At 49.0% G+C, this 27,127-nt stretch overlaps 1 protein-coding gene across 2 annotated transcripts in view; it reads left to right on the top strand.

Annotated features, from left to right (window-relative positions):
• The window catches only part of IGSF3 (immunoglobulin superfamily member 3), a 98,092-nt gene that overhangs the window by 56,681 nt on the left and 14,284 nt on the right, over positions 1 to 27,127 (top strand). Inside the window, exons 5-9 of one of the 2 annotated variants that reach the window (XM_036273140.1) lie at positions 3,869 to 4,258; positions 5,554 to 5,613; positions 7,966 to 8,367; positions 11,737 to 12,141; positions 24,617 to 25,027. In XM_036273140.1, the coding sequence (XP_036129033.1) occupies positions 3,869 to 4,258; positions 5,554 to 5,613; positions 7,966 to 8,367; positions 11,737 to 12,141; positions 24,617 to 25,027 (1,668 nt within the window). The remainder of the gene's footprint in view (positions 1 to 3,868; positions 4,259 to 5,553; positions 5,614 to 7,965; positions 8,368 to 11,736; positions 12,142 to 24,616; positions 25,028 to 27,127) is intronic. The other variant, XM_036273141.1, reaches the window with a different exon arrangement.

Here is a 27,127-nt window from a genome sequence, read left to right as displayed (position 1 = left end):
ATTCTTTGTGTTCTGCTGACCTGTGGGGAGAGGCTACCCCTGTCCTGGTGAGTGGAGGTATAGTCTGTGGGAGTCTGAGGTGCAGGTGGGGTCCCCTCGTCAACACCTGTTTCCTGACTTCTTTGCCCTATTTTCTGTAGTCAGTGGTCTTGGTCTTGACATAATTGTTGTGTCATTCTAGAGCAGGGTGTTCGACTTATCTAATGGTGCGATTCCTGGGCCTGAACAGTCCAGATTCTGAGTCAGGCTCCTGAGCGGGGGCCTGGGAAGCTGGGTTTCCGGTGTCCTTCCCAGGTGGTTTTTCCACGGTCTGTGTTTTGCCAAGCATGGTTCAGAGGGAACAGGGCAGCCGTGATTCTCTGCACAGCGAGTGGATGTGAGGGCTTTTATGAGAAGGTTGGACACCTGAGTAGCAGTGCTTTATCTGTAGGACTCAGAGTGTTTAGAAGCTTCTGGATCTTCCAACATGAAGAAATCTACAGAAGGCACCTTATTTCATATTTATCTTTTCCCTTCTTGGATGGTTTTAATATCAGCTTTAAAAGTCTGGACCAGATTTTGAGTCTTAATGCTTTTAAATTAGGTTGCATCAGCTAATCTACTTTATTTTAATCTTACCAATTTGGAATTAGGAGTTTTTAAATTTTCCCAGCAAATGTATCCAGGCTGAGGCAGCCAAGAGAAAACTTACTGAAATAAAAGTTGATGACTTCACTCTGGGTCCCTGTGCTATTCAGGCTCAGTGGGTGCAGCCCCAGCTTAGCCTTCTCAGGTTCACTTCAGCAAACATCTAGTGACTCCCTGCAGCCTTCAAGGTGTGGTGGCAGTACTGGATTCAATTAACATGTGGACCCTGCACTCAGGGAGCTTTCGGATATCAGAGCCCGGCTAAGGAGTGTGCTGAGGTCTACAATAGGACTGTAGAGAGGAGCCTAGGCCCCTTGATCAAGCACTCGAGAGTCCAGTTGCATGAGTACACTCCTGGCTTTTGCTGGTGTGTACTGGATCGCGTCTCTGGAGGAGGTCAGCTGCCATCATGAGGACACTCAGGCAACTGATGGGGAAATCCTTGAGCTGAGGAACCCAGGCCTCACACCAACAGTCACATGAGTGAGCTTGGAAGATCCGTCAGCCCCAACCCAGTGTTCAGATGACTCTAACTTCATCTGATACCTTTTATTGCTGCTGCTGCTGCTGCTGCTGCTGCGTGTGTGTGGGTGTTGTTTGTGGGGTGTTAGTTGGAAGTTAGCACATTGTACTAATAGAGGCAATTCTAACCTTCATGAAAATTGTTTTAATGTATAGATAGAAAGAGAGCATGTTGGGAGAATAAAAATAGTAAATTAAATGTAGACTTTGAAATACTGGACACCAAAGATACTCTAGAATGAGAAACTCAAAGATCACATTACATTATTAGAGTAAAAGAGGGGTCAGCAAACCATGCCCTGTGCCTTGACAACCTATTTTTTTTAAAAAATAAGATCCAGATGTTATGAAATTAAAAGAAAAACAGGAAGCCCCCTCCAAATAAAGTTTGAAAACCACCACTGCAGACACTTGGGGGCAGGAGATAGCGATTTTTAAGGAGGGACACAATCAAATCTGGGTTTAGAAGGAAAACACGGAGGTCACCTAGAAGTTGATCAAGCAGGTGAGATCTGTTTTGAGAGACCAGGTAAGAAAGAACTAAAAAGACCAGGACTAGGGGACCGGCAGTGGCCTGAAAAGGAGGCAGTGAGTGGGTGCTGGAGGCAAGAATGGGGAGGCACTGTGGAAAGAGGAGTTCAGCTGTCTGGGCGCCCTTGACTGGTCAGGAGGACACACAGGGTCCTGCTGGGAAGTCTGCGCTCCCCCATGAGTGGCAGCGCTGTTGTCCTTTTTCCTGTAAATGGTAGTCAGGGAGTCCATCCTGCAAGCAGACTTTTGTAGCCATTTAGTATGTGGAACACCAGGCATGTCATTGGACACAGAGCTTGGTTAGATTTGAACTTGGGAGTGGTGAGGACCGAGGAGAATAGCCACAGGACGAAGTGGTCAGAGGAGCAGTCTCAGTGAGAGAGAAAAACCGAGTGGTGAGGCAAGTGGAGAAGCAGGAGGAAAGGTGTCATGGAGCCCAAGGGAGGAGGGTGCATCTGGAGGCTGACTTGCTGGGAAAAGCCTTTGGTCATGGTGGGGTTTGAGGGAAGATCATTGGTGACATTTGCCAGGTCAGTGAAGTGTGAGGAAAGAGCCAGACGCCAATTTCAGTGAGCCGAGGAGTGAGGGGGTATCAAAAAAGGCATAAATCAGTTTCTAGAGGTTTAATTGACTGGGTATAACCAAGGGCAAACTGCTATGGAGACAGGAGGGAGGTTGTAAATATTGTGTCTTTGGCCTCAGACCCTAGGACCTTCACCAGCCACGGGGCATTGCATGAGGTCAGAGTCTGTGGCTGCCAAAAGAAGAAAACCACACCAGCCAGCCCACCCTAAGGAAATGGAAAAGCCTAAGGTCTAGGGACCTGTTTGTACGTCTTCAGTGGCGTTTATGTGGAAGGGGTGCTTTTTTGTCATTGATGTTGAGATGTAAACTGCTGTAATTTGGTCAACCAGAGAGCCAGTATCTGGCAGAGAGCAGGACACAGTCCCATGTGGTGCCTCCACAGAGGGCGACAGTAAAACCCACCCCTTCGAACCTGTGTCTCCTAGGACTGGATTTGTGGGAAAGGGAAGCTGAGGCAGCAGCTCACATTGGGGGGTGCAGATGGGGCAGGGGTCTTAAAGAGAGTGGTGGAGGCTCAGACATGCCAGGGTAAGGAAGACAATTGTGTTTGGAGCCGATGAATCTACAGGGAACTCAGACATCCCTTTAAAGTGATCCTCCCTCAATGTTCTCTTTATGGGAACAGAGTTTGAAGGAGGAGGGATTTGGGCATTATTACAGCTACAGCTTCCCCTACCCAAGGTTCTTTGGTTCTGTTTTCTAGAACAGAATGTTTTCTCCAATCCTTGACTCTTTTGTCTTAACTGCTCCCCCCCTCCCCCCCCATGGGTGCCTATGAGATACAACTGTCCCTTGGAAGCGACAGTCACAATGCACCATTATACGAGGTGCCGGGACATGTTAGTGGTGACAAGCTCTTCTTTGATCACCCCTCCTGCCAGATCAAACACCCAGCTCTTTGAAGGGGGGTGGGAGAGGCTTGGGTTCACTGGCCATTTCAGAGGTCCTCCTATTTCAGTGTAAATACAAACTTTTGATGATACCTTTCTAATATTTGACGGGTGGTTACCAGTGAAAAGCCATTAGTTTTCATTTTTTTGTTAGGGTTGGTCTTGTGTCTTATTTCCAGTATTCACATGGGGGTGAAGAATGCATTTCAGTATATTAATTTTTGAGTTATTGGGATTGGGGGTTCACCTAGGCCACTATATAATTTTGTCTCACAAACCCCAGTGGGGTAAGTCCTACTATATCTGCTGAAAATATTTGTAGTGATGTTGCTTAGTAGAGTTCTGGGTGTAGAGGTCAAGACTAGACCTTTGCAATCTGCCATGTAGGTGATATGCAGAATTCTTTACTGACTTTTGGGGGTTGAATCTAGGGCAGTATAAGCTGCAGACAGAACCCATGGGTCTTGCCTGGGATAACAAACCCTTCAGACTGCCTTGGTCTGGCTACCTTGAGTTCTCTCGCGATGTTCAAGAATTTCTCGGATCATCTGGCTGCAGGCTGGATTTTTTTCTCAAACAGGTGCAGTGGTGGGTGCCTTCCCTGTAGTTAGCACTGGAAAGAAGGCATGAGTGATGGGACTCTGCTGGTGCAGTCTTGGTGGACGGGGTCCTCATTCACCAGGAATGCACTGTTTCATGGTTTGTTTTCTCAGACAAAGAGTTCACTGTTCGGCTGGAAACAGAGAAGCGCCTGTACACTATGGGGGAGTCGGCGGAGTTCCGATGCATCCTGGAGGCGCAGAACATTCCCGACCGTTACTTCGCTGTCTCCTGGGCCTTCAACAGCTCTCTCATCGCCAGCATGGGGCCTAATGCTGTGCCTGTCCTCAACAACGAATTCGCCCATCGGGAAGCCAGGGGACAGCTGAAAGTGGCCAAAGAAAGTGACGGTATCTTTGTGCTGAAGATCTTCCACCTCCGTCAGGAAGACAGCGGGAAATACAACTGTCGTGTGACAGAGAGAGAGAAAACGGTCACCGGGGAATTCATCGACAAGGAGAGCAAGCGTCCCAAAAACATCCCCATCATAGTCCTCCCCATCAGTAAGTGGAGAGACATGCTACTTCCTCTTCCTCCTCCTACTGGTCTGGCCCAATTGCTGGCATCACTGAGAGGTCAGGGGAGAGAAGACTGTGCTGGAGGGGAGGGAGGGGGAGGTAGGCAGGGAGGGCAGGTGGAACTCTAGGGTTCAAGCTGGCAGAGAAGCCCAGTTAACCACTCCGCTTCTCCAGCTCACCTGCCCACACTTGACATCCCCCTAGGTAGACAGAACATTAGGGTTGTGTTTGTACCTGGAGGGGGCATCTCAGGACAGCTGTTTGCTCCTATTTGGGAATTCATTCCCAGGAGAAGTGGGGAGGTACCTATCTTGACATCTTCCCTAAGAGGGTGGGTCGTCTTTGGGGGATTTTAAATCAAAAAGCTCATTATTAAGAAGGATTTGCCATCTGGGTTTTGGGGGTGGAAGAATTGGCATTTCCCAAATTTTGTCTTCCCTATTGAAATTGTGTTTTTAAAAGTCAGTGGCTGGGATCTCTCACATCTTCCTGGAGCTTAGACTTTTAGTTAAGGCTGATTTCCAAGGTTGCTTAGGTGGGTGCCCTGCCCCCATGGACGCAGGCGTTTTCTGGGTGGGCTACGGTCATGGCTGTGTTTGCCTGTGTTTAGTCATCCATAGTGTCAGGATGTTCTCATTAATATCTCATGTTTCTTATAGTTCTACTTTTAGTAAAAAGAATTAAGAATTAAGAAACTTATCATGCTCTGATTTTAAACAAGATGGTGAAGTTTTTAAACTAACCGTTAACCTTTTCTCAGCTGTTCAAACTGTTCTTTCTCTTACCCTTACCATAATTTTCTTTTCATTCTTATTCACACTTTTACATTTTTAATATAGTTCACTTCAGGTATTAAGAAAAAAAAAACAGGGGTCGTGCCACTCTTTTTTCCTTTTCTCACCAACAGAATTACTTTCTTTTCTTACTTTTTTTTTAATCACACACACACCTAAATATCTTGAAATTCTTTTGTTACTAGACTTTTTCCCCCTGCATTGCCTAGCATGGTGCTTTGCATAGGGTAGGTGCTTGCTGAATATCTGTAGAATTGACACTGTGGAATTGAATGCCCACTCTTATTGTTTTCCTGTCGGTCAGTGCTTGCCTTAACCACGGACTCTCTGCTTTTAAATCTGCAACTAATTCCTCCTTGTTTTGTAAGGATCCAGTGAAGGGCAGCCACACTGTTTATTTCCTCTATCTTTTGTGCTAAGAGATTTCCCCCAACCCCTTCCAAGAACTTGTTTGATGATCTGTGGCCTGCTATATTGCTTTTCCAGCAGATGACTGGGTAGTTAAAGTCCCCCAGAACCACCAGATCCTGCCCCAAGGCCACTTGGGTAAGTCTACCAAAGAAAGCAATCACATTGGTAATGATGATAATACCTTGGATTTTAATGGCGCTTTTCCTCCCAAGAGCCCAAAGTGCTTCTGCATCTATCATCTCTGCTCCCACCTCTCAAATCCCTGTAGAGGCCAACATCGTAATCGCTCTATAAAGGAAGAAGCCAGAGCACCATCCAGAGACGTGGCTGAGCCAGTTCCATTAGAGGTTGAGCTTGCATTGCATTAGGAATATTTGCTTCTAACTCCATATCCACTGCTCTACGCTTAGCCTGTGCTGCCCATCAACCTCCTGGTTTGAAATTTCATTTGTGAACATGCACTCAGATTCTCATTAGTTCTGTCCTGGTTTGCACTTAATCCAGAGTGGTTTAAATTGTCAGCTGCCTTTTCTCAGGCCCAGGAACACTTGTAAACAGTCTAAATGGCGATGTCTGTATTTGCTTTTGCCTGGGCTGCTGTAATGGTTTGTTTTCTCCCAGTCCCACGTTCTAATTGTGCAGTTTTCCAGACTTGCTAGAGCAACAGGGCACCAGGCAGCAGCCCTCACAATACAAAGGCCAGGGCTAACACTAGAGTCCTGGGAGTGACAGTACGTACGGGACAGGAGTGAAACCTGCAAGTCGTTCTTCTGATTAAGGCCAGCAAAAGGGTTTTTTCCCTTGATGCTGAAGTTGCCTTCACTTGGAATTGATAACACTGGGGATGAGTCTAAAGAGGAATATTGTTACCATTAATGATGAGACGAAATGATGACCTCATCTGATACTCTCAGTGCCGGTACCTGAGAATTAGGGACTACTAGTATCTCCATTTTGCACGAGATTTTGAAGCCTGGGTGGGGTTAGGTACGAACCCAAGATTACAGAGGTAGAGCCCAGGCCTGCCTGCTTCCAAATTCTTGTTTTTAGCCACTAGTCCTATAGATGCGGGCTCACCAGGAGCCTTATCATCTTCGTGAATCCTCTTGGTATGGCTCCTGGGAAGGAGGCCCTCCTGGGAACATTCCTATTCCCTGCCTTGTGCAGACCTGTTTTTTGTTTGTTTGTTTGTTTGTTTACATAAAACAGGCTGATCCAGACTGAGGAGTAGGTATGCTCACTATAACCAGAGTACACACAGGGGCTCAGCGCTCACCTTTGCCTGTTTCTGCCTGTGGGGGAATACAGGGGAGAAAAGGTTGATTCAGATGCATGGTCTTGGGTCTGGGGGTGTTTCCTCTCTGTAATTGGGTGTGCCTCTTAATCTAGGACTTGATTTTATTGATTGATTTAAAATTATTGTATCTGTTTCATGTGGATGGTGCGAGAAAATTGGAGCCAAATTAGTTATGGTATTTTGTATTCTTTTATACTTGTTATGGCTTTGTTAACTCAATACAGATAAGTATACAAAATAATATAATCACAATTAAGATAGAGTAGAATACCTACACTGTTTATAAAAACACAGAGTTATTGGGGATAGTAAAATCAATCATGATTATAGTGACCAATTTTTGAAAGCTTAACATGTTTTAGGTGATTTATATACAATGTCACATTTACTTTTTAATGTTTAAAAAACTGCAGGAGATAAATAATACTCTCGCTGTCTTATAGAAGGCATGTAGAGTTTCAATAATTTGAGTGAGTGAGTTCATATAGCTAAGTGAGTAGGAAAGCATCGAAGGGAGTGGCATCCTTATCCCAAACTTCGATTGACAGAATATTTCAAGGTCAAGAACAGTGGAACCCCAGGCTGAGTGTGGACGGCACGGTGGCGAGCCAGTGGCCTAGGTCTGTTCCTGGGTGTTGATGGAAGTGTGGGAGCTTGCTCCCTTCACACTCTGAAGCCAGATCTTCTGTGCTCATGATTATCCACACCCAAGCACACATTATCTTTCAGATACTTCCTGTCATTGTTTTTCTATTCCCTAATATTGTCCCGAAGGACTCAAATGGCACCTTATAGACATCAGCTTTTATTTGACGGCTGTAGAAGAATTTTCGAGTAATTTAACTTAATAAAAATCCAAATGGAAAACCCTTGAACCCCAGCTGAACAAATAACCGGATACATTGTATTATGCCCTAAGCATAATGGCATTGGTTGTATTTCTCAGGTTCTGGTTCAGTCCCGGGTCTTAGACCCTCATTGCCCTAGTCCTCTGCACACAGCACAGGGCCTTCTCGGTCATCAGACCCAAAGTCACAGGAACCAGGGCTATCCCGCTAGTGTCAGGGCTTTTACCCTCCAAGGTTCACTGCACCTGCAGAGGGTGACTCTGGCACCCATCCTTCTTTCTCTGTGGGGAGGGCGCAGTGGAGACCTGATAGCCCCAGCAGGCACTCTCTCCCTGTCCCCAGAAAGCAGCATCTCCGTGGAGGTGGCCAGCAATGCCAGCATCGTCCTTGAGGGTGAGAACCTGCACTTCTCCTGCAGCATCCGCACGGCGGGCAGGCCGCAGAGCCGCTTCTCTGTCATCTGGCAGCTTGTGGACAGGCTGAACCGTCGCAGCAACATCATGTGGCTGGACCGGGATGGCACCGTGCAGCCTGGAGCGTCCTACTGGGAGCGCAGCAGCTTTGGAGGCGTGCAGATGGAGCAGGTGCAGCCCAGCACCTTCAGCCTGGGCATCTTCAACAGCAGGAAGGAGGATGAGGGCCAATACGAATGCCACGTGACCGAGTGGGTGCGGGCAGTGGATGGCGAGTGGCAGGTTGTGGGGGAGCGCCGGGCCAGCACCCCCATCTCCATCACAGCTCTTGGTAAGTAAATGTCTGGAAGTCTTTCTGCTCCCAGGTCAAGAACCTTACCCTGATTTAAGTCAGTCAGAGTCTTGCCTGGAAATATGGGCACCTTCAGAAGGTTTAATGGAAGGAACACGCTATGGAAGCATGGGCAGGGTTGCAGGAACCAGCAGTGCATGGTGGGGCCCCTGGGGACTGGTGACAGCAGGGAGTGAAGTTGTAAGTATTCTGGCTAGAGGAGTGAGGCCACTCAGCAGCACACGGTGGCCCCAGGGAGAGGAACATGGCCACCTTCAAAACTGGCCTGAAGAGCAGGAGCAAAAGCTGCTGTCCTGCCCCCAGGCACGCCTGCCTGCTGCCCAGGTGCTCAGCCCTCCTGCGAGTTCAGAGCTCAGCGGGGGAGAGAATCACCTTTAGCCATCTATTGAGCATATCCTATGTTCCTGGCTGAGTCTAAGTGCCTACCCAAGAGGTAGACACTTTCACTTTATAAGCAGACTGAGTGAGACAGGTTAACTAATTTGCCTTTTAAATGATAGGCCCACAGTCTGAACCCTGGAAACCAGCGATCTGTCTTAATTTTTTTTTCAAAGCCTGTGTTTTGTTCTCCTTTTCTCCGAGGCCCCTCCTTAAGAAAGCTATTTCCTCATTAGCATGAAATTAAAAGATACCTTGAGATTTGCTAAAACCAAAGAATACTAGATTGCTTCTCATGGGGTACTTAAAGAGGCTTCTATCAACATTTATCTTCCTAATACAATCAGTGTGTTACATTTTAAAAGGCAGTCTGCTGCCTTGCTGGGAAGGTAACATGTCATGTTAGGTCTCCTATTTATCAGGAGACTCTGACATCACTTGTCCTCCTGACTGCCCCCCTCCCCGTGGGGCTGCTGGTGCTCTAGAACACTCCGCAGTCAAGCTAGCAGCCCTGAGTGGTTTTGCACTCCCCACAGAGTCCTCCATTTCCATGCCACCCCCAGATCAGAATGACATTTACTTTCTAAAAGCTTAATCCCAAAGACTGACCTGCTTTCTGCAGTAATCACATAGCTCAGATTCCTGTCTCTAGAACTTCATCCAGAGGCTGTGTCCCGATGAGCTGAACCCCTGTGCCCCGCTCAGCCCCATGTGCGCCTGTGGAAATGGAGCCTCTGGGGGACGCTCTGGGCACCCAGCAGTGGTAATTTTCCTTGTCCTGTGAGATTAGGAATATCTGAGAGGGGTTAGAGTGAGTCAGGATTGTTTCTCTGGAAGTAATTTTACGGTTTCAGGTTACCCCCTGAATTTTCCCATACTTCACCTATGTCTGGTGGTTCCCACAGCCAGGGGTTACCCAGGGGCTCTGACCTGGGATCCCAGGGGTCTGGATCTGATACCTGGTTTCCACCGCTGGGGTGCTTCTGACTAAAGCCATAATCATGGTGGCCCAAGGGTGTGGAACGGGAAAACAGGAGGACAGCTTGGAGTAAGGTGACCTTTTCCGTCTAAACAATGACAAACACATTTTCATAGTAATACAGTTGAGATATGGGTCCCCTCTCAGCAGGGAGGGGACAGCGGCAGGTGCCCAGGTGGGGTATTAGATGGGTGCAAATCTCCAGCCACACAGGCCATTGTGACTGTTCAGTTAGGACAACTTGACTTCCCTGTGAGCTGGGACCGTGGTGCGTGCCTGAGCCAGGCTGACACTGTCACTGGCTCAGAGAGGATCTTTCCCCTTCAGGAGCACCTGGGGGAGGTCCTGTCCCCAAGGTCCTGTGCTCCACCATCCACATGGCAACACATTTTGCACACAGGTGCACAAGTGACCATCACAACCATTTCATGTTTAGGGATGGGCCTCTGTATCTTACCTTTTAAAACATGTTTTTATTGATTTTTTTTTTTTTTTTTAATCCTCACCCGAGGATATTTTTCCATTTTTTGTACAGATAGAGTGGGAGGGAGGGAGAGAGAAAGGGAGAGAGAGACAGAAACATCGACGTGAAGGGACACATCGAGTGGCTGCCACCCGCACGACCAACCAGGGCCGGGGACAAACTGCAACCGAAGTACGTGCCCTTAGCGGGAACTGAACCCGGGTCTCTCCGGACCGCAGGCCGACGCTCTAACCGCTGAGCCAAACTGGCCAGGGCTTTATTGATTTTTTTTTAGTAAGAGGAAGGGAGAGAGAGAGATAGAAACAACAGTGTGAGAGAGATACATCAATCGGCTGCATCCTGCACGCCCCCCTCTGGGGATCAAGCCTGCAACCTAGGCATGTGCCCTGACTGAGAATCCAACCGGGACCTCTCAGTCCACAGGATGACTTACTCCACTGAGCCACACCAACTGGGCTGTATCTTACCTTTTAAAAAATAGGAAACATAAAGATAGCTTATGAAATCCAATTGAAGACCTAGAGTATTTAGCAAATTATGACTACCTATTTGTTGACTTAACTTCCCCATATAAGCCAAAGGATTCTTTCTATCCCTAGTCTTTTGCCTCTAGAATCTAAAGTACTTTACTTTATGTCTCTTTGTTTATACTGTGTGCCAGGTACTATACCAAGTATTTTACAAACATGAACTCCTTTAATCTTTGCATAGACCCATTTTACAGATAGGGAAATAGAGACAGAAAAGCTAAGGAACTTACCCAATGTCACACAGCTAGGAAGTGTCAGAATTGGTAGCTCAGAGCTGCAGGAGTTGGGTTCTCTCGTGCTGAGGACTAGTGCTATTTCTCCTTCAGTAAAGAACATCCAGAGACTCGGCCTGCGGTGACTGCAGGACCCTACCTCACCCAGGTCCCCACCTACTGGAGGTCATTCTCTCCTGCTGTGGGTTCCTCACTGCCTCTCTTCCCTGCATTTCATGAGGAAAATGGAAAAGGGACCAGTGACCAAGCCCATACTGCTCAGCCAGGACACCTGCTGCATCTGTCCCCCTTCTCCAGGGCCGGTGCGCTGGTGGGCCAGGCAGAGGCATCGGGGCTGAGATGATGAGCCACCTCGCAAGTGATGACAGAAATTGCTTTGGGGCTTTCCCCCTGCGTTAGCATGGAATCCCAGGAGTTTTAGAAATGGCCCTGCATGGGGACTGATGGATTGCAAATCAAGACAGTTCCTCCAGCTTCCAAGCCTGAATGGCCATCGTGAGGGCTTCATTGGGAGGGAACTGGTAATATAATACTGCTCAAGGAGAACTGCCTCTCTCTCTGGGGTCTTGTGATCTGTGGGCTTATGCCTCCACGTGACAGCTAGTGTAATACTAGCTGGGGCATCAAAACAGACCCACGAGCCTTTGCTCTGCTCTGCTAGCTTTTGCCAGGATCCCCATTGCCTCGTCACACCCCCTGAGAAAGCCAGGTGACTCCTCTTAAGCTTGTCTGCTCTCTCTCCAGAAACAGGCTTTGCGGTCACAGCCATCTCCCGCACGCCAGGGGTGACCTACAGCGATTCCTTCGACCTGCAGTGCATCATCAAACCCCATTACCCAGCCCGGGTCCCTGTGTCAGTGACCTGGCGGTTCCAGCCTGTGGGCACTGTCGAGTTCCATGACCTGGTAACCTTCACCCGGGATGGAGGGGTCCAGTGGGGGGATAGGTCCTCCAGCTTCCGAACCCGAACGGCCATCGAGAAGGCTGAGTCCAGCAACAACGTCCGCCTGAGCATCAGCCGAGCCAGCGACACGGAGGCGGGCAAGTACCAGTGTGTGGCAGAACTGTGGCGGCAGAACTACAACAACACCTGGACACGGCTGGCAGAGCGGACCTCTAACCTGCTGGAGATCAGGGTGCTGCAGCCAGGTAAGGGGCTCGGGCTCTGCTGCACTGGGTGATGACATGTGGAGGGAACAAAACGTGTGCTTGAGCCCTCGGTGTGGCCACTATGACTTACCAACTTCTCATGTTGAGAAATTTCAAATCTATGTGGGTTGAAAGAATTATATTCCCTTTTCTTGATGGCCAGTTGTTAATGTCTTATGGCATTTTTCTCCCCCTGTGGGTATTTCGTTGTTTTTGAACCATTCAAGGGTAAGTTAATGACATCAGGACACTTCCTCCTAAATACTTGAGCGTATATCTCCTAAGAGCAGGGGTGCCTGTGATCATAGGATGTTACTAAATTTTCCTAGTTCAAACCAGGTCCAGTCAGGGATCACACATTGTTTTTAGTTGTCATGTCTCTTTGGATTCCTTTAATCTAGAGCTGTTCCCTGGCCGCGCATGTGTGTGTGAAGACACCGGAATTTGTGAAAGTGGTCAGGCTGACTGTTTTGCAAGAAGCTCTGTCTCTTAATGTCATTTCCTATAATCCTTGCAACAGTGGTGTGACCAAGGCACCATAGTCCCTGTTTGCAGACCAGGAACCTCAGAGTGGAGAGGGAAGAAGGAACTTGCTGAGGTTCTTACTGAGGATCTGCTTTGTGCTAGGTGCTCCGGATGGGTATTCTCTTAGAGTTTCACAGCCACCCAGGAAAGCTCGGCTAGCTCAGGGTCACATAGCTGGTGAGCAGTGGAGCCAGGATTTGAACCCTTGCCTGCCTTTCTCATGCTGGTTTCCTGACCCCAGGCCCAGTCCTCATGTGCTGAGTTTGAACTTTATTCTTCCATTCGACTAAGTCTCTCTTATAGCAGGTGGTGAGGATGCACTAATTTGGGGACCCTGGTTGGGGAGTTTTCTGCAAATACGCTCACCTCCATCAGGCCCTTGCTTTAACACGGGAGAGGTTAAGTGTGTGCCGCTCCCCTGGTTTCTGTGCTGTCTGTCTGGTCTGCTGCTAGGATGGAAGCTGGGTGAGGGTGGAGCCCAGGCCATGGTCCTGCTTTCCTCTGTGCCTGGTCCCTGACAGGAGAGCGTGGGCACCCACCCATGCAGTGAGTGGTGGGAGGGTGGGCAAGAGGTGACTTTGCAAAGACTTTTTTCTGACTTCCTGACCTACCCACTTTGCTAAGACGGTTTGAACACCTTGCAAAAAGGATTTTTCTTTATGCTCACAGGCATGGTTTGTGTCTAATCCAGTCTGCTGGACCACTTCAGATGGTCACCATGTTGTTTTCAGCAATGTGAGGTTACAGAAGGTAATGTCTGAGTTTACCCTCCACCTCTTCTAACCCCAAAGAGGCCTGTTCTGTCCCAGAGTTTGGAGCAAATGAGTTGTGTAAATAAAGGGACCATTTCTTGGACAATTAGACCCTAAATGTGGATGACAAGATGCTCTGGAAAGAGGCTGTTCTGCTTAAATGGGCTTTCAGGTTAATGGAGGGTAAGCAGAGACCCCATTTCCGTGAGCCCTCATTGTGGGAAGTGCCCAGGGACGCACTCGCCTGCCTGCCTGAGTAGAACTTCGAGGTCGTAATTACACCTCTTGTGGTCTCCTCTGGCCCTCAAAGTCCGGCATTATGAGCTGCGGCGCCTGTCACATGGCTCTGCAGCTCTAAAAAGCAGAGGAAGCCCTGACCCCAGGACCTTGCCTGACATTGCCTTTTTGCGTAAATCCCTAATATTTGCTTGTTTCTGTTGCTCCTTGGAATCTGAGACTGGAGTTCATAAGGGAAGAATATGGAATTAATTTATCAAAGGTTCAAGTTATTTTGATTCTGATCAATTGACGATGTTACTAAAGGAGGTAAGGGACAAAAATAGGTGCCAGGCTGTGTGCCTAGTACTTAGGCTTTCTTTTTCAATTCATCTGCCAGTGGAATCATGGAGATGTTTGTATCCCCATTTTGGTTTCCCCAGGAGGAAACCAAGGCCCCCAGGTATTTAAGCCAGTTTGGTGAGTGGGAACCTGGGACTGGAACTGAGATTGGAGTCCAGGTCTCTCTGACATCCATCTGTCTCCATTTTCCATTGCACCGTTTCATTGCGTCCTGGGTAGAAAAAGCTGGAGAGTGAGGATCTATTCTGAGGACTGTCTTTGTGTCAGGTGTGACCTACGCTGAGTCGGTTGGTTTGTATTTTCACTGTAAAGAATGTGCAGTGCCATCGTGCTGGGCTGTTGTGGCGTCTGTGCCCAGAGGTGCCCAGTAATACACTTTCAGGGCCCTCCAGAGGCTGCAGAGAGCGAGGTCTCCCTGAGGCCGCACGCTCCCGGGGAGTGGCTGAGGCACCAGGAGAGTGCATCCCTTAAGTGTTACTGACTCTCCTTTATTAAATATTGATGCATTTAGCACTTAATATGTTCCAAAGAGCTTTTCCCCACACACTCTGGTTGGTACTGGAGCTTTTATTTGGGGGACACAGAAGTAGAAAAATACCAGAGGGCTGACTGTGCCCGAGACCGTGTTGGACATGTGGTATATGCAATCTCCCTTCATCTTGTCTTCACGGCAACCCTAGGAGGAAGGTGTTGCTCTCCCATTTTGTAAATGGAGTGACTGAGGCTCAGGGAGGTTCTGGCTTGCCGAAGTTAAATACATGGTGAATAGGAAGTTGGGATTTGAATGCAGGTGTGCCTTAGTACAAAGCTCTTGGGGAGGATGAAAGGAGACTTTGGCCTTTTCAAGGCTGTATCATCAGAAATGATTCCTCTGCATCTGTTAACAGAAGAGGTCACTCTTTTTTAAAGAATTTTTCTTCCTTTACTGCTTTAAGGGAGAGGGAGAGAGAACATTGATTGGCCGCCTCCTGATACCCCTCACTGGGGATCGGGCCCACAACCTGTCCATATTCCCTGACCAGGAATCGAACTGGTGACCTCTTGGCTCATGGGTTGATGCTCAACCACTGAGCCACACTGGCTGGGCAGAGCTTACTCTTTCAAGAAGGCTGATATGAGGAATCCAAGTCCTGGTGGCAGTAGTAACAATAGCAGCTAATACTAACTTCTTCAGAATCTCTTATTCTTTTTTTTTTTTTTTTTTATCCTCACCAGAGGATATTTTTCCATTTTTTGTACAGATAGAGTGGGAGGGAGAGAGAGGAAGGGAGAGAGAGAGAGAGAAACATCGATGTGAAGGGACACATCAAGTGGCTGCCACCCGCACGACCAACCAGGGCCGGGGACAAACTGCAACCGAAGCACGTGCCCTTAGCGGGAACCGAACCCGGGTCTCTCCAGACCGCAGGCGGACGCTCTAACCGCTGAGCCAAACTGGCCAGGGCCAGAATCTCTTATTCTTATTTGCCGTCCCAAATGTTATACATGTAAAAACTTACTTAGTTCATTTTTATCCATGCAATGCCACGAGGGGGGATTGTTTCATCCATCTCATAGATGCGGACGCGGAGTTTAAATACATTATCCAATGATCCACAGTAAGAGGCAGAGGCAAGATTCAAATCCAGACAGGAAGTCTGGCTCCAGAGTCCAAGCTCTTAATTTTATGATACAGTATTATGGCATTTTCTAGACAGTTTTTTTTCTTCTTCTTCTCAGGAAATCTTTTTTGGTACCATGTACTTTTCTTCAATTTCTATTGTCTGGTTTACCATCCCTGATTTCCTGATCTCCTTTAGCAAATATTTAAATTTGTTTTTTAAATGGGGTCACAAGGTACCCATAGAGGTTCCTCAAGAGACACTGTGCCAGTGGTGTAGGAGTTGAATTTGTGCCTCCTCTAACTCCTCTGTTTCTTCTCATTTCTGCCACAAGATGGCTTCAAGGCTCTGGGACACTGGAGCTCAAACCTAGTGCTGGCTCCTCTTCTTTCTACTCTCCTTCTATACCTTGCCCCTCAAAACATGGATTCTTATCCCTAGTCTGGTGTCTTCCATAGGAAGGCCCCCCACTGTCTACCCCACCCCCTTTTCAGAGTATGTTGTTGAATATTCTCATTCCACTTGAATCAGATAGAAACCCGGAGGACTGTTGGCTCACTGGTCCCTTTATCAGCTCTCCACTGCTGCTGCCGCTGTCTGCTCCGGCGCCCAGACCAGGCCCCACCAGAGCCCCCTGCTGGCCTGACCACGCCAGAAGCACTTGGTTCATTGAAATCTCTGGCTGGATTGCACCATCCATTTGTTGTGGATCTGTTATTGACCACTCTACATGCATGCTTCCTCTTCGGTGTGCACACCCCTAAGGAACCTTCCAGGAATGCCATCACGCCCGTTGTTGTGGGTTTTGTCAGCCTTACTCCAATGGTGGCAGAGTGTGACCCCCAAGGGGCATTTAGGCAAGACTTCAAGCCAGTTCAACATATTTGATTCTTAGTTTTTAATTAGTTCTTTTTTAATTTCAAAGCATTGCTTTGCTTTCTTCTGATTTTCTTTAGCACCAAAACACCCTCCACTTACATATTTCTAAATACAGAAGCAGTGAGGGAAATGTCAGCACTCATTTTCTAAATGTTTATGGCCATACCTTGGTCTGGCTATTAAATATTGCACATTAAAATTGACAAAGCAATAAACAAGCTTCCAGGAGGACAGCCTCCGGTCTAGAAAGCCAACTTGTCCGGGGGTGTATTCTGCTGGGATTTTACTGATGGGTAGTCGGGATGAATATTTAATACCTTCTGGATGCTGCCAAATCTGTTTTCTCCAATTTCTTACTGCTGACCTGGCAGACTGGGAATGCTGAGGGCTTTTTCTTTGATTTCTGTGAGTCCAAGGCACGTGACAGTGGCTCTCCTTGTCACACAGTCTGGTAGATGACAGGATGCCTCATTCTTCAGAGGGATTAGCCCCCTGCTTTCTTTCAGGAGAACCTGGGGTTCTCCTTCTACCCCATGTGCTTGTGGCTTCTGCCCTGGGTGCTCAGAGATGGAGTTGGGCATGAAGGCAAGAGCCCTGGAGGAGCCCCAGCCTCCTGACTCCCTCCGGCCACGTTGTCATGGTGACTCCAGGCATCTATTTGGAGTCAGTGAGCTGGGGTCCTGCTTGGTCTGCAGTCAGGTGAGGCAGACAGGGCATGTCTGGGTTACTCCTAATTAGCTGTTTCCACTTCCAGACTTCTGTTACTTTCTCCTTGCTCCTCCTCCCAGTGCCTTTCACAAGCAAGTCTGAGCACCTACTGTGTGCCAGTCTCCCTGCTGGGTGCTGCAGCTGTAGAGGTGGGTGTGTCACAGTTCCTGCCTTGTGAATATCCTGGGAAAGGAGAAGCAGAGGGAGGAGTTTCAGGGGTGCTAGTGGAGCTGGCCTAGGGTGTGGGCCAGAAGCCTGAGGCAGGAATGGGCTTCCCTGGGGAGTGTGCGCAAGGAAGGAGCAGCGGGGCCTTTCAGGCTCAGAACAGAGTGTGAACACAGCACAAGCAGCACGTGGGTTTGAATGGGACTGAAGCATGGGACTGAGGAGGGGTCTCTCCAGGCAGTGAACAAGGGCCGGGAGCCCCTTTTGTCCAGGGAAGCATGGAGGGCCACCATATGTGGTGGTTAACAGCGAGGACAGACTAGCCTGCATCCCACTTGACCACTTATCAGTGGTGTGATCTTGGGCAAGTGTTGTATAAAATTGGGGATAACGATGTTTATTTCATAGGACTGGTGAAAACCAAATCATTAATAGTTATAAAGTGCTTAAAATACTGCTCAGCACATAGGATTATGTAAGTTTGTTAAATACAAATATTCTAAACTGAGCAGTTAGGATTTGATATCATACATCATATACTCTTTATTTAAAACATTTTTAAAATATGTTTTTATTGATTTTTAGAGAGAAAGCAAGGGAGAAAGAGATAGAAACATCCATGTGAGAGAGATACATTGATCTGCTGCCTCCTGCATGCCCCCCACTGGGGATGGAGCCCACAGCTCCGGCATGTGCCCTGACCAGGAACTGAACTGGGATCTCTCAGTCCATGGGATGACGCTTAATCCACTAAGCCACACCAGCTGGGCATAACATATACTCTTTTAATAACAGTGTGTAATAGTCCCTTTACTACTCTAAAATGGAATTCATGGGCAGTTTAACATTTCTACTCACACAACCTTTAAAAATTGTTCCGATGCCCTAATTATGGCGTAAAGGAGGAATTAAAATGCATTTCATGAGAAAATACTGTGTTTTCACCTGTCAGGAGGTGCAGGGACGCTGCCAGTCTGTCCCTGCGTAACAGACTGTGTCAGCCATGCCACCCCAAGCAGCACTGCCATCCGTATGGGTTTCTGAAATCCGGAGCAACTCTCACAACAGTGCAGAACAAAGCAGAGAGAGACCTCCATTGATCTACCTGACATGTTAAAACTATGCAAAATAAGTATTATGTTGATAGTAAAATGAAAGCAGGTCCTAGGCTCAGAGACCGGTTTCATTCATATGAATGTCATTTGAAGGTCATGCAGGACAGGAAGCAGAGATCTGTTGTTTGGGGCCATCTGCATACGGGCTTATATCCACCCTGGCTCTAGTCCATTGCATACCTGGTGACAGAAGACTGCCCACAGATGTCCATGATGACCCTTGGTGGCTAGCTCCAGGTGGACTCTAAGCTGGGAATGACAGGCTCCTGTTTGCAGCCTCGGAAGCTCTCCCTGGTGGAGGCTGAGGCTGGAGACTTATATGCTGGTCAAGTATAAGGTCTGAAAAAGAGATTATTAGGACCTTAAATAGGGCATGACTGTGGGGAGAAAGAAGAGCAAGGGAGGGGGCTGAGGGCAGTGTTAAGGATGAAGGACTCTAAGTGTAGAAACTGCTTGGCCGGCAGGGACTTTACCACCTCCTTTCCTGAGAGTGGGTGGGACACAAACAGTCTTTCCCCAGTAGCTCTCCCTTCATTGCCCCCAGGCTCTTGGCAGACTTGCTGTCCTCCATTTGAAACACCTCTGCTGCCCAGCCACTGGTCCCCTCTCTCCCTAACATTACTGACGACTGTCACGGGTCTGTAATACAGAATAGTGTCTCCCTTCCTCCCTGCACTCCCTCGCTGCCCACGTCTCCCCACCCGATATCCCTCCGGCTTCTGCTCCACCACTGCACAGAGACTGCTGTCTCCAGAGTTACCTGCGGCCACTTCACCATCTCCAGAGTTACCTGCGGCCAATCACACCTGTGGTTCTCAAACTTAGTGTGTGTCAGAATCACCTGAGGAACTGGTAACACTGCAGGTCTCTGGGCCCTACCTGTGGCATTGGTGATTGTGTGCTCTCAATAAGTCCCCAGGTGACAGTGGTGTGCAGATACATGGATGCACCCTGAGAGCCACTGGTGGTCAGGATCTGGGACGCACTCCAGGCCCCTCACAGTCTGGTGGAGGCTTACCCTTCTAACTTCTTCTGCTGCACATGGCCCCTTGCTGTTCTCTGAATGTGGTGCACACAGAAGGTCTCACCTAGGCTCACCTGTCCCCTCCCTCTTGGGTGCCCTTTCACTGTCCTCTGCCTGGGGACCACCTACTCATTTGTTTTTCAGGGCCCAGTCCAGATATCACGTACTTTTTGAAAAGGTCGCTTCCTCCTGTCACATCAGGATTAAGTGCCTTTTGTTTACATTCCCATTCCTCCAAGAAAAGGTTAATTACATATTTATTCAGTCATCCATTTATTAAATTGATTAGTAGGTGATTGGGTCACAGTTTCTGCCCTTCCTATGCTTATAATTAGTAGGAAAAAGACCTTCAGAAAATTAACTTTGTCAATAAATCAATAAATAACAAGTGTTAGTGAGGATGTGCAGAAAAGGGAGCCCTGGTGCACTGTTGGCGGGATTGTAAATTAGTGCAGCTACTATGGAAAACAGTATGGAGTCTCCCCAAAAACTTAAAAATGGAGCTGCCATTTGATCCTGCAGTCCCATTTTTAGGTATCTGGAGAAAACAAAAATACTAATTTGTACCCCTGTGTTCATTGCATTATTATTGACAATAGCTAAGATAAGAAAGCAACCTAACTGTCCACTGATAGATGAATGGGTTAAAGAAGATGTGGTACATATATACAACGGAATACGACTCAACCATAAAAAAGAATGAAATCTTGCCCTTTGCAACAACATTGATGGACCTAGAAAGTATTGTACTAAGTGAAGTAAGTCAGATAAAGAAAGACAAATCCTGTATGATCTCACTTATATGTGGAATCTAAAAAAATAAAATAGAAACATTACATAGATATAGAGAACAAGCTGATGGTTGCTGAAGGGAGTGTGATGCAGGATGGGAATACAGAAAAAAAAATTATTTTTAAATTGAAATTAAAATTTTTTAAAAATTAAATTTTTTTTTTCCTTATTGATTTTTAGAGGAAGGGAGAGGGAGAGATAGAAACATCGACGAGGGAGAACATCGATTGGCTGCCTCCTGCATGCCCCTCACTGGGGATCGGGCCCACAACCTGGGCATGTGCCCTGACCAGGAATCAAACCAGTGACCTCTTGGTGCATGGGTCAACGCTCAACCACTGAGCTAAACCGGCCAGGCTAAAAAAATGTTTGAAGGGTAAAAGGACTTTGCCTCAGAGGAAAGTGGTGTTAAGTATAATTCCCTCCTCTGGTAAAGGCAGGATAAGCTTGGGTATGGAAAAGGCTTAGCCCAGGCCAGGAGACCTGGTAACTGCAAGAAAAGGTAGATGTTAACTTAATGACCAGTGAAAGGAGCCCCTCTCAGTCCATCTTCCCTTCCTTGGACTTGGCTTTGTCACCTGTGGGACTTCCAGACTCCCTGGCACACCTGCAGGAGGGCTGGAGGAGACAGATATGAAGGTATCAGCCGGGACAGAAACAACTTCGTCAGGCCGCCTGTCACAGAGCCCAAGCGGGGTTTAAGGGAATCCCCTATGGAGGGAAGAAATGAGTTTTGAGTGAGTCCTGCACACACACGGGGCAGCCATAGGGCGGGGAGGTTGGCTGACAACGCAGCTGCTCTTGGCTGCAAGTCCCTCTGGCATCTCACCTTCAGACCACCGCTCTTCCTGTAACACAGCAGCCTCCCCCGGGGCGGACCACGCTCTTCGCCACGTTTCAGTGAGGCCAGGAAGGAAACTCCAGGCGCAGACAGAAAAGGGCCCTTTCCTCAAACGGTCAGTCCCCCGGGATGAGCTGGAGTCTGTGCTCGCAGGAGGGGCCTCGCTGTGCCTCTCTGACCCCTCTGCTAACTTGCAGTGGGGCTGAGCTGAGCCCCAGTCCTCAGCCTCCTTCTTTCACCTCTAAGTCTGTTCACTCACATACAGCCAAGTCCACAGTTTTGGTCTTTAAAGTGTATGTGTGTCACCCAGCCGGTGTGGCTCAGTGGTTGAGCGTCGACCATGCATTGAGAGGTCATCGGTTTGATTCCCGGTCAGGACACATGCCCAGGTTGTGGGCCCGATCCCCAGTGGGGGGCATGCAGGAGGCGGCCATTCAGTGTTCTCTCGCGTCGATGTTTCCATCTCTCTCTCCCTCTCCTTTGCTCTCTCTCTAAAATCAATAAAGAAAAAAAAACAGTAAAGTGCATTTGTGTCACCTGGGGGTCTTTTTAAAGGCAGGTTCTGATTCCGGGGCCTGGGGTGGGGCCTGCCAGTCTGCACTTCTAACCCACTTCCTGGTGACACGGATGCTGCTGGTCCATGGGCAGCAGTTCTAGTAGGACGTTGGTCACTTAGTTTGACAGTATTCAATCTAATGTTGTGCCTGGAACATGGCACTGAGCCCAGAAACCAAAAGGAAATGGGCATAGTGAAAATGTATCGTGTGTTTGCTGTATACCAGTCTCTGTGCTCATCTCTTTCTAGAGACTGTTGTTTTTCACCTGCACACAATCCTGCCCAGCTGATGTGGCCCAGTGGTTGAGTATTGACCCAGGGACCAAGAGGTCGCCGGTTTGATTCCCAGTCAGGGCATATGCCCAGGTTGCGGGCTCGATCAATGTTTCTCTCTCATCGGTGTTTCTATCTCTCTCTCCCTCTTTCTTCCTCTCTCTCTAAAAAAATCAATAAAAAAAAATTTAATCTTCACACACTCCTCTGATATGAGGTAGGTATTAGGATTGTTCTGATCTTGCAGAAGAAAATACCTGCAGACCTTAAGAGGGCTGGGCTCTCCTAACTCTGGAGGAAGGTGACAGACAGGCCGCATACTGCCCAGGGCAGCGCTGGTCAGGGCTCGTGAGTGCTTCTTAATTAGTCCTGGAAGCTGCAGTCTCGTCTGGCATCAGGAAACGTCCTCCCTGACCTTGAGGTGTGGGAGGAAATTCAGTGTGGAGTAGGAGCTGACCCCTCGTCCACCTGCCAGGCATGCACCCAACTTCAAAAATGCCTCTCTTTCAAGCTTTTTAACATTTCACAATATTTCGACATGACAAGGAAATAAAAATGGAAATGCTTTGAAACATTTCCTTGGATTCTTGTCCTCAGACCATGTGATCAAATTGAAGTTTAGTCATAGGGCTCCAGTTTAACATATGCAGTTACTATAGCAATTGAGGTTTCCTTAGTAACAGTTGCAAAAATAATCTGGCCCCAATTAATAATACATTTTAAAGCTCTTTCTGCCCTACACTGAACAACCCGGTTTTTTTGGCCAAGGACTATTGGATAATTCGGGTGGTGTCCTTTGCACTGCTGTAGACGTCATTTGCATGCAGTGAATTGTGTTGGAAAGGAATGAAAAGGGGCTAGTTGCTTCAAGTATCACAGGAACCCAGTTTGAAAAGTTGACTGGCTAGCTAATGGGAATGGAGTTTCCAGAGCTCAGGAGCTTACTGGTTAACCAGCCCTAGGTCCCAGTGTACCCTGGAGGCCTTTGTGTTTGAAGAAGGGATAAGGCAGGAGACTGGGCTTGTTCACAGAAAGGATGAACCAGAATAGTGGCGCGTGGGATTTCTTTCATGTCCATGCTTGGTGTGTCCTTGCTGGCTCCAGAAGGTCTGTAGGCATGTGACTCCAGCAGCCCTTTGTGCAGTGTGTCGCCTGGTATACCAGGGGTGCCCTTCTCTGAGATGTAGCCTTTGAGTTGCTGTTGCAGTAATGGCGCTGGGTGTTGGGTCCTACCATGCCTTAGCTCGCTGAATCCGCTCTGCCATTCAGAAGGGTTGTCTGTGTGTTACCAGGCCGCCCAAGTTTCAGTTGCCTTGGCACATGGGACTCAGATCTTGATGATGTCTTCCCACACCCAACTCTAAGCGAGCCAGCCGGCTGGCACTGGCAGGGGAGGCCCAGGCATGCCCAGTGGGCTCAGTCCTCGGTCTGGATCAAGAGACTGACCAGCAGTGGTGCTGGAGGCAGGCCCAGCGGAAGAAGCCCGGCACCTCTCCCTGTTGGGGTCTGTGCCTGGTCCTGGGTCTCTTAGCGGGTGAGTGGTTTGGTTTCGAAAGGCAAAGTGTGAAGAGGGGTGAGGTGGAATGGTGGTTTTACTATTAGCTTCATAAGAGGAACTTGGAATATTGTCTTTTTCAGGGGGTGGAGGATGGTGGGTAGAGAGAAGCAGAGCCAAGTATAATAATGATGGAGTGGGTGTGATCGCAAATTACCTTCATAAGATATATTTCATTAGAAGGTGGCTTGTTGCCACCTCAGAGGTGAGCACAGCCATTAATTAGCAGGTAGGTTCACTCCGGAGTCAGCCCTCCCTCCTGGTTTTGGAGCAGGATAGTGAGGGGCGGGGACTGGATTGGCTCTGTTCTGTCACACTACTTTTCATTTTCTTCTCAGTCTGCCCCCTTCCCCTCCCTTCCCCAGGAAGCTCACCCAGTGTCCTCCAGCCACCTGCTAACCGTAGTTCTTCAGCATTCTTGCATCTGCTCACCCACTGTCACATCCCAGCGAACACTGAGCCCTTCTGAAGCCCAGGCACTATGCCCAGTGCTGAGGGTGCGGTGACGAGAACGTCCTCTAGGCAGGGCTGTCTCATTAACGTCACGAGGGGGTAGAGTGGGCACACTCTAAATACTTGCAGATCGAATGGGAAAAGCTTGATCTGTATCCTTGGGGAGCTCAGACTAGGATGGAGGAGAGAATGGACGGAAGCATAGAGAAGGGCATGTGGCCCAGGGGGTGGGATGAGGGAGAGGGGGTTCAGAAGGGAGGTGGCGCAGAAGCCAGGCAGAGAGGACAGCTGAGCAGAGACCTGAGCTCTGGGGCAAACTGCACGGGGGCGAGTCCTGGGAGGTGAGTGAAGACAGTTCCTAAAAGTAGTTGGCAACCATTAAACTTTTCAACCAGGGAAATGATGTGGGTAGATTCAGCTGGATCTCACAGGAAGCTGTGTGAGGCAGGGGGAGCAGGCAGGAGATGGGGAGAGATGGGGAGGGCCTTAGTGGGGGCCACGCAAGGAGGAGACAGATGTTTGGGGTGAGCTCAGCTCCACGCAGCTTTCCTCTCGTGGAGCCATGCTCGATCCTCTGAGAGCCTGGAGGTGAGGTTTTGGATGGCCGGTTCCAGGGGTGTGTGATGATTCTGCTGAACTGTTCCCTTTCCTCTGCAGTGACAAAGCTGCAGGTGAGCAAATCCAAGAGGACCCTCACCCTGGTGGAGAACAGGCCCATCCAGCTGAACTGCTCAGTCAAGTCTCAGACCAGCCAGAACTCCCACTTTGCCGTGCTTTGGTATGTCCACAAGCCCTCGGACGCTGACGGCAAGCTCATCCTCAAAACCACACACAACTCCGCCTTTGAGTATGGCACCTACGCCGAGGAGGAGGGCCTGAGAGCCAGGCTGCAGTTTGAGAGGCACGTGTCTGGGGGCCTGTTCAGCCTCACCGTCCAGAGAGCTGAGGTCAGTGACAGTGGCAGCTACTACTGCCATGTGGAGGAGTGGCTGCTAAGCCCCAACTATGCTTGGTACAAGCTGGCAGAGGAGGTTTCAGGGCGTACTGAAGTCACCGTGAAGCAGCCAGGTAAGCACGGGGTGCGGCCATCCCAGGCCAGTGGGTTTAGTGGGGAGAGACGGCCTGCACAGGGCTCTGTGGGGTCCACGCTGGCTGGGGGTGCAGGCATACAGACCATCATTCCAGTGTGCCATGGGCCTGCCCACTCTGCCTGCAAGGGGTCCTGGAGCTGATGGCCAGCTCAGCATCCTTGACTCGCTGTTGTGGACAGCATCTTCGCCAGAGAGAGGCCTGTCGGGCAGCTGTGGTTGGCAGGATGTGTGGCAAGGCAGGATTCTGGGTTTGCAGTTTGCACCCTGGATCTTGGGCTGGGCCAGCTCCAAACCCAGGATTCCTGCCTAGGAGGCATTTTCTGGTTTCTCTCATCTGCTCTCCCCTTCTTCTTTACCACCTGTCCCCAGCCCAGGATGAGTGCTTCCTGTCTCCAAACCCAGTCACCACTCGGCCCCTTTCGGACCCTGTGGGTGCAGCCTGACAGGTGGCATCTGCCTCCAGGAGGGAGAGCTCACTGCCCTCCCAGGCCTCAGCTCCGGTTTTGGGCACCCCTCGTTGTTGAAAGTCCCCCTCCCTGAATCTCCCTCTCAGGTTTTAGATCTGCCCCTAGAAAAACCCGAGAGAGGTTTGGGTCACCCTTTCTAATACAGCCATGCATTGCATAACGACATGTTAGCCAACGACACACCGCATAGGTGACGGTGGTACCACAGATTATAATGGAGCTAAATTTCCTGTAAGAAATGGAGATGTGGTTCGAGAGGATTTTTTCCTCTGACAGGAGCAGTGTCTGAGGAGTTTGGCAGTTGATTCCCTCTCGCTCACAGCATCCCGATTCTGAGTGCAGAGATTATATCCCAGTCAGTCATCCACTGACCTGTTTCAGGCAGAGGAGCCTGTCACCTCAGCGCTGCTGAGTTCTTATTCCCACTGGTCCTCAGGCCACCTGTCACTCCCTCCTGACAGTCACAATTAGGGTGATCCACGCCTCCCCCAGCCAGTTTCTCCTCGATATTTCCAACCATCCCAGCCCACCTCGCTGTTCAGGGAGCTGCACGGACAGCGTTGAGGTTCTCATTGTGACCCTGCGGGAAGGAAGCAGGGGAGGGCTGCGGGGCACTGCTTAAGTCTCCAGCCTTGCACAGCAGTGCCCTGGGCCTTCACAGTCACTCACCACTCACTCACTGACTCGCCAGGCAGCACCCAGTCCTCCCTTCATGGTGCCTCCCCCACACAGGTGCACCCTTGTTTACCTTGTACATTTACTGTCCCTTTTCTGTGTTAAGATACACAAATACTTACCATTGCCTTACAGTTGCCTACAGTACTGAGTACACTAACATGCTGTACAGGCTTATAGCCTGGGGCAGTGGGCTAGACCACAGAGCCTGGGTGTGTAGGAGGCTAGACCGGCTGGGTTTGTAAGGGCACTCTGTGATGTTCCCACAGCAACGCAGTCGCCTAAGGACACTTTCTCAGAGTGTATCCCTGTTGCTAACCGATGCATGACTGTATGTGCAGGCAGCTCTGTGCCCCGTCAGTCTCCTTCTGGTTCAGAAAGCTCTAGAACTTCTCACATGGTGGGGCCCTCAGCTCGCTTTCCAGCCCTCACACTTACAATTTGTTGCCACTGTCTGTCCTTGAATGGTGGTGGGGCCGCCTGAGTCCTGCCTCCATGCCTTTTCTTATGCTGCCACCTCTGCCTGGAATGCCCCTTTCCTGCTTCACACCATTCCCAACACTTCACACAGCACCACCTCCAGGAGGCCTTCCCTGATATCTCCCACATGACCAGGGTTTTTTTTATGAAACACATAGCATAATAATTGTGTGTTTGCATTTCCTCCCCACTACACTAAGCACTTTGAGGACAGGGCTGTCTCTCTGTATCTTCAGCCTCTGGCATGGCCCCCTTAGTAAATATTGTTTGAATAAGGCAGGCATGGTTGATTTCCTTGAACACCCCAGGGCCTTTGACTATCCTCGTAGCCTGGAACATGTCAACCATAGATACTCATTTATCTCATTCTTCCTCAGAGGTGTTTCTAGCTCTTAACTAAAATAGCATTCTAGACACCCATCCCCGTCACAGAACATAACACCACGTGGCATTCT

The sequence above is a fragment of the Molossus molossus genome, unplaced genomic scaffold (genome assembly GCF_014108415.1).
Source record: "Molossus molossus isolate mMolMol1 unplaced genomic scaffold, mMolMol1.p scaffold_m16_p_20, whole genome shotgun sequence".
NCBI classification, from domain to species: Eukaryota; Metazoa; Chordata; class Mammalia; order Chiroptera; family Molossidae; genus Molossus; species Molossus molossus.
This window is presented reverse-complemented; position numbering and strand designations above follow the sequence as displayed.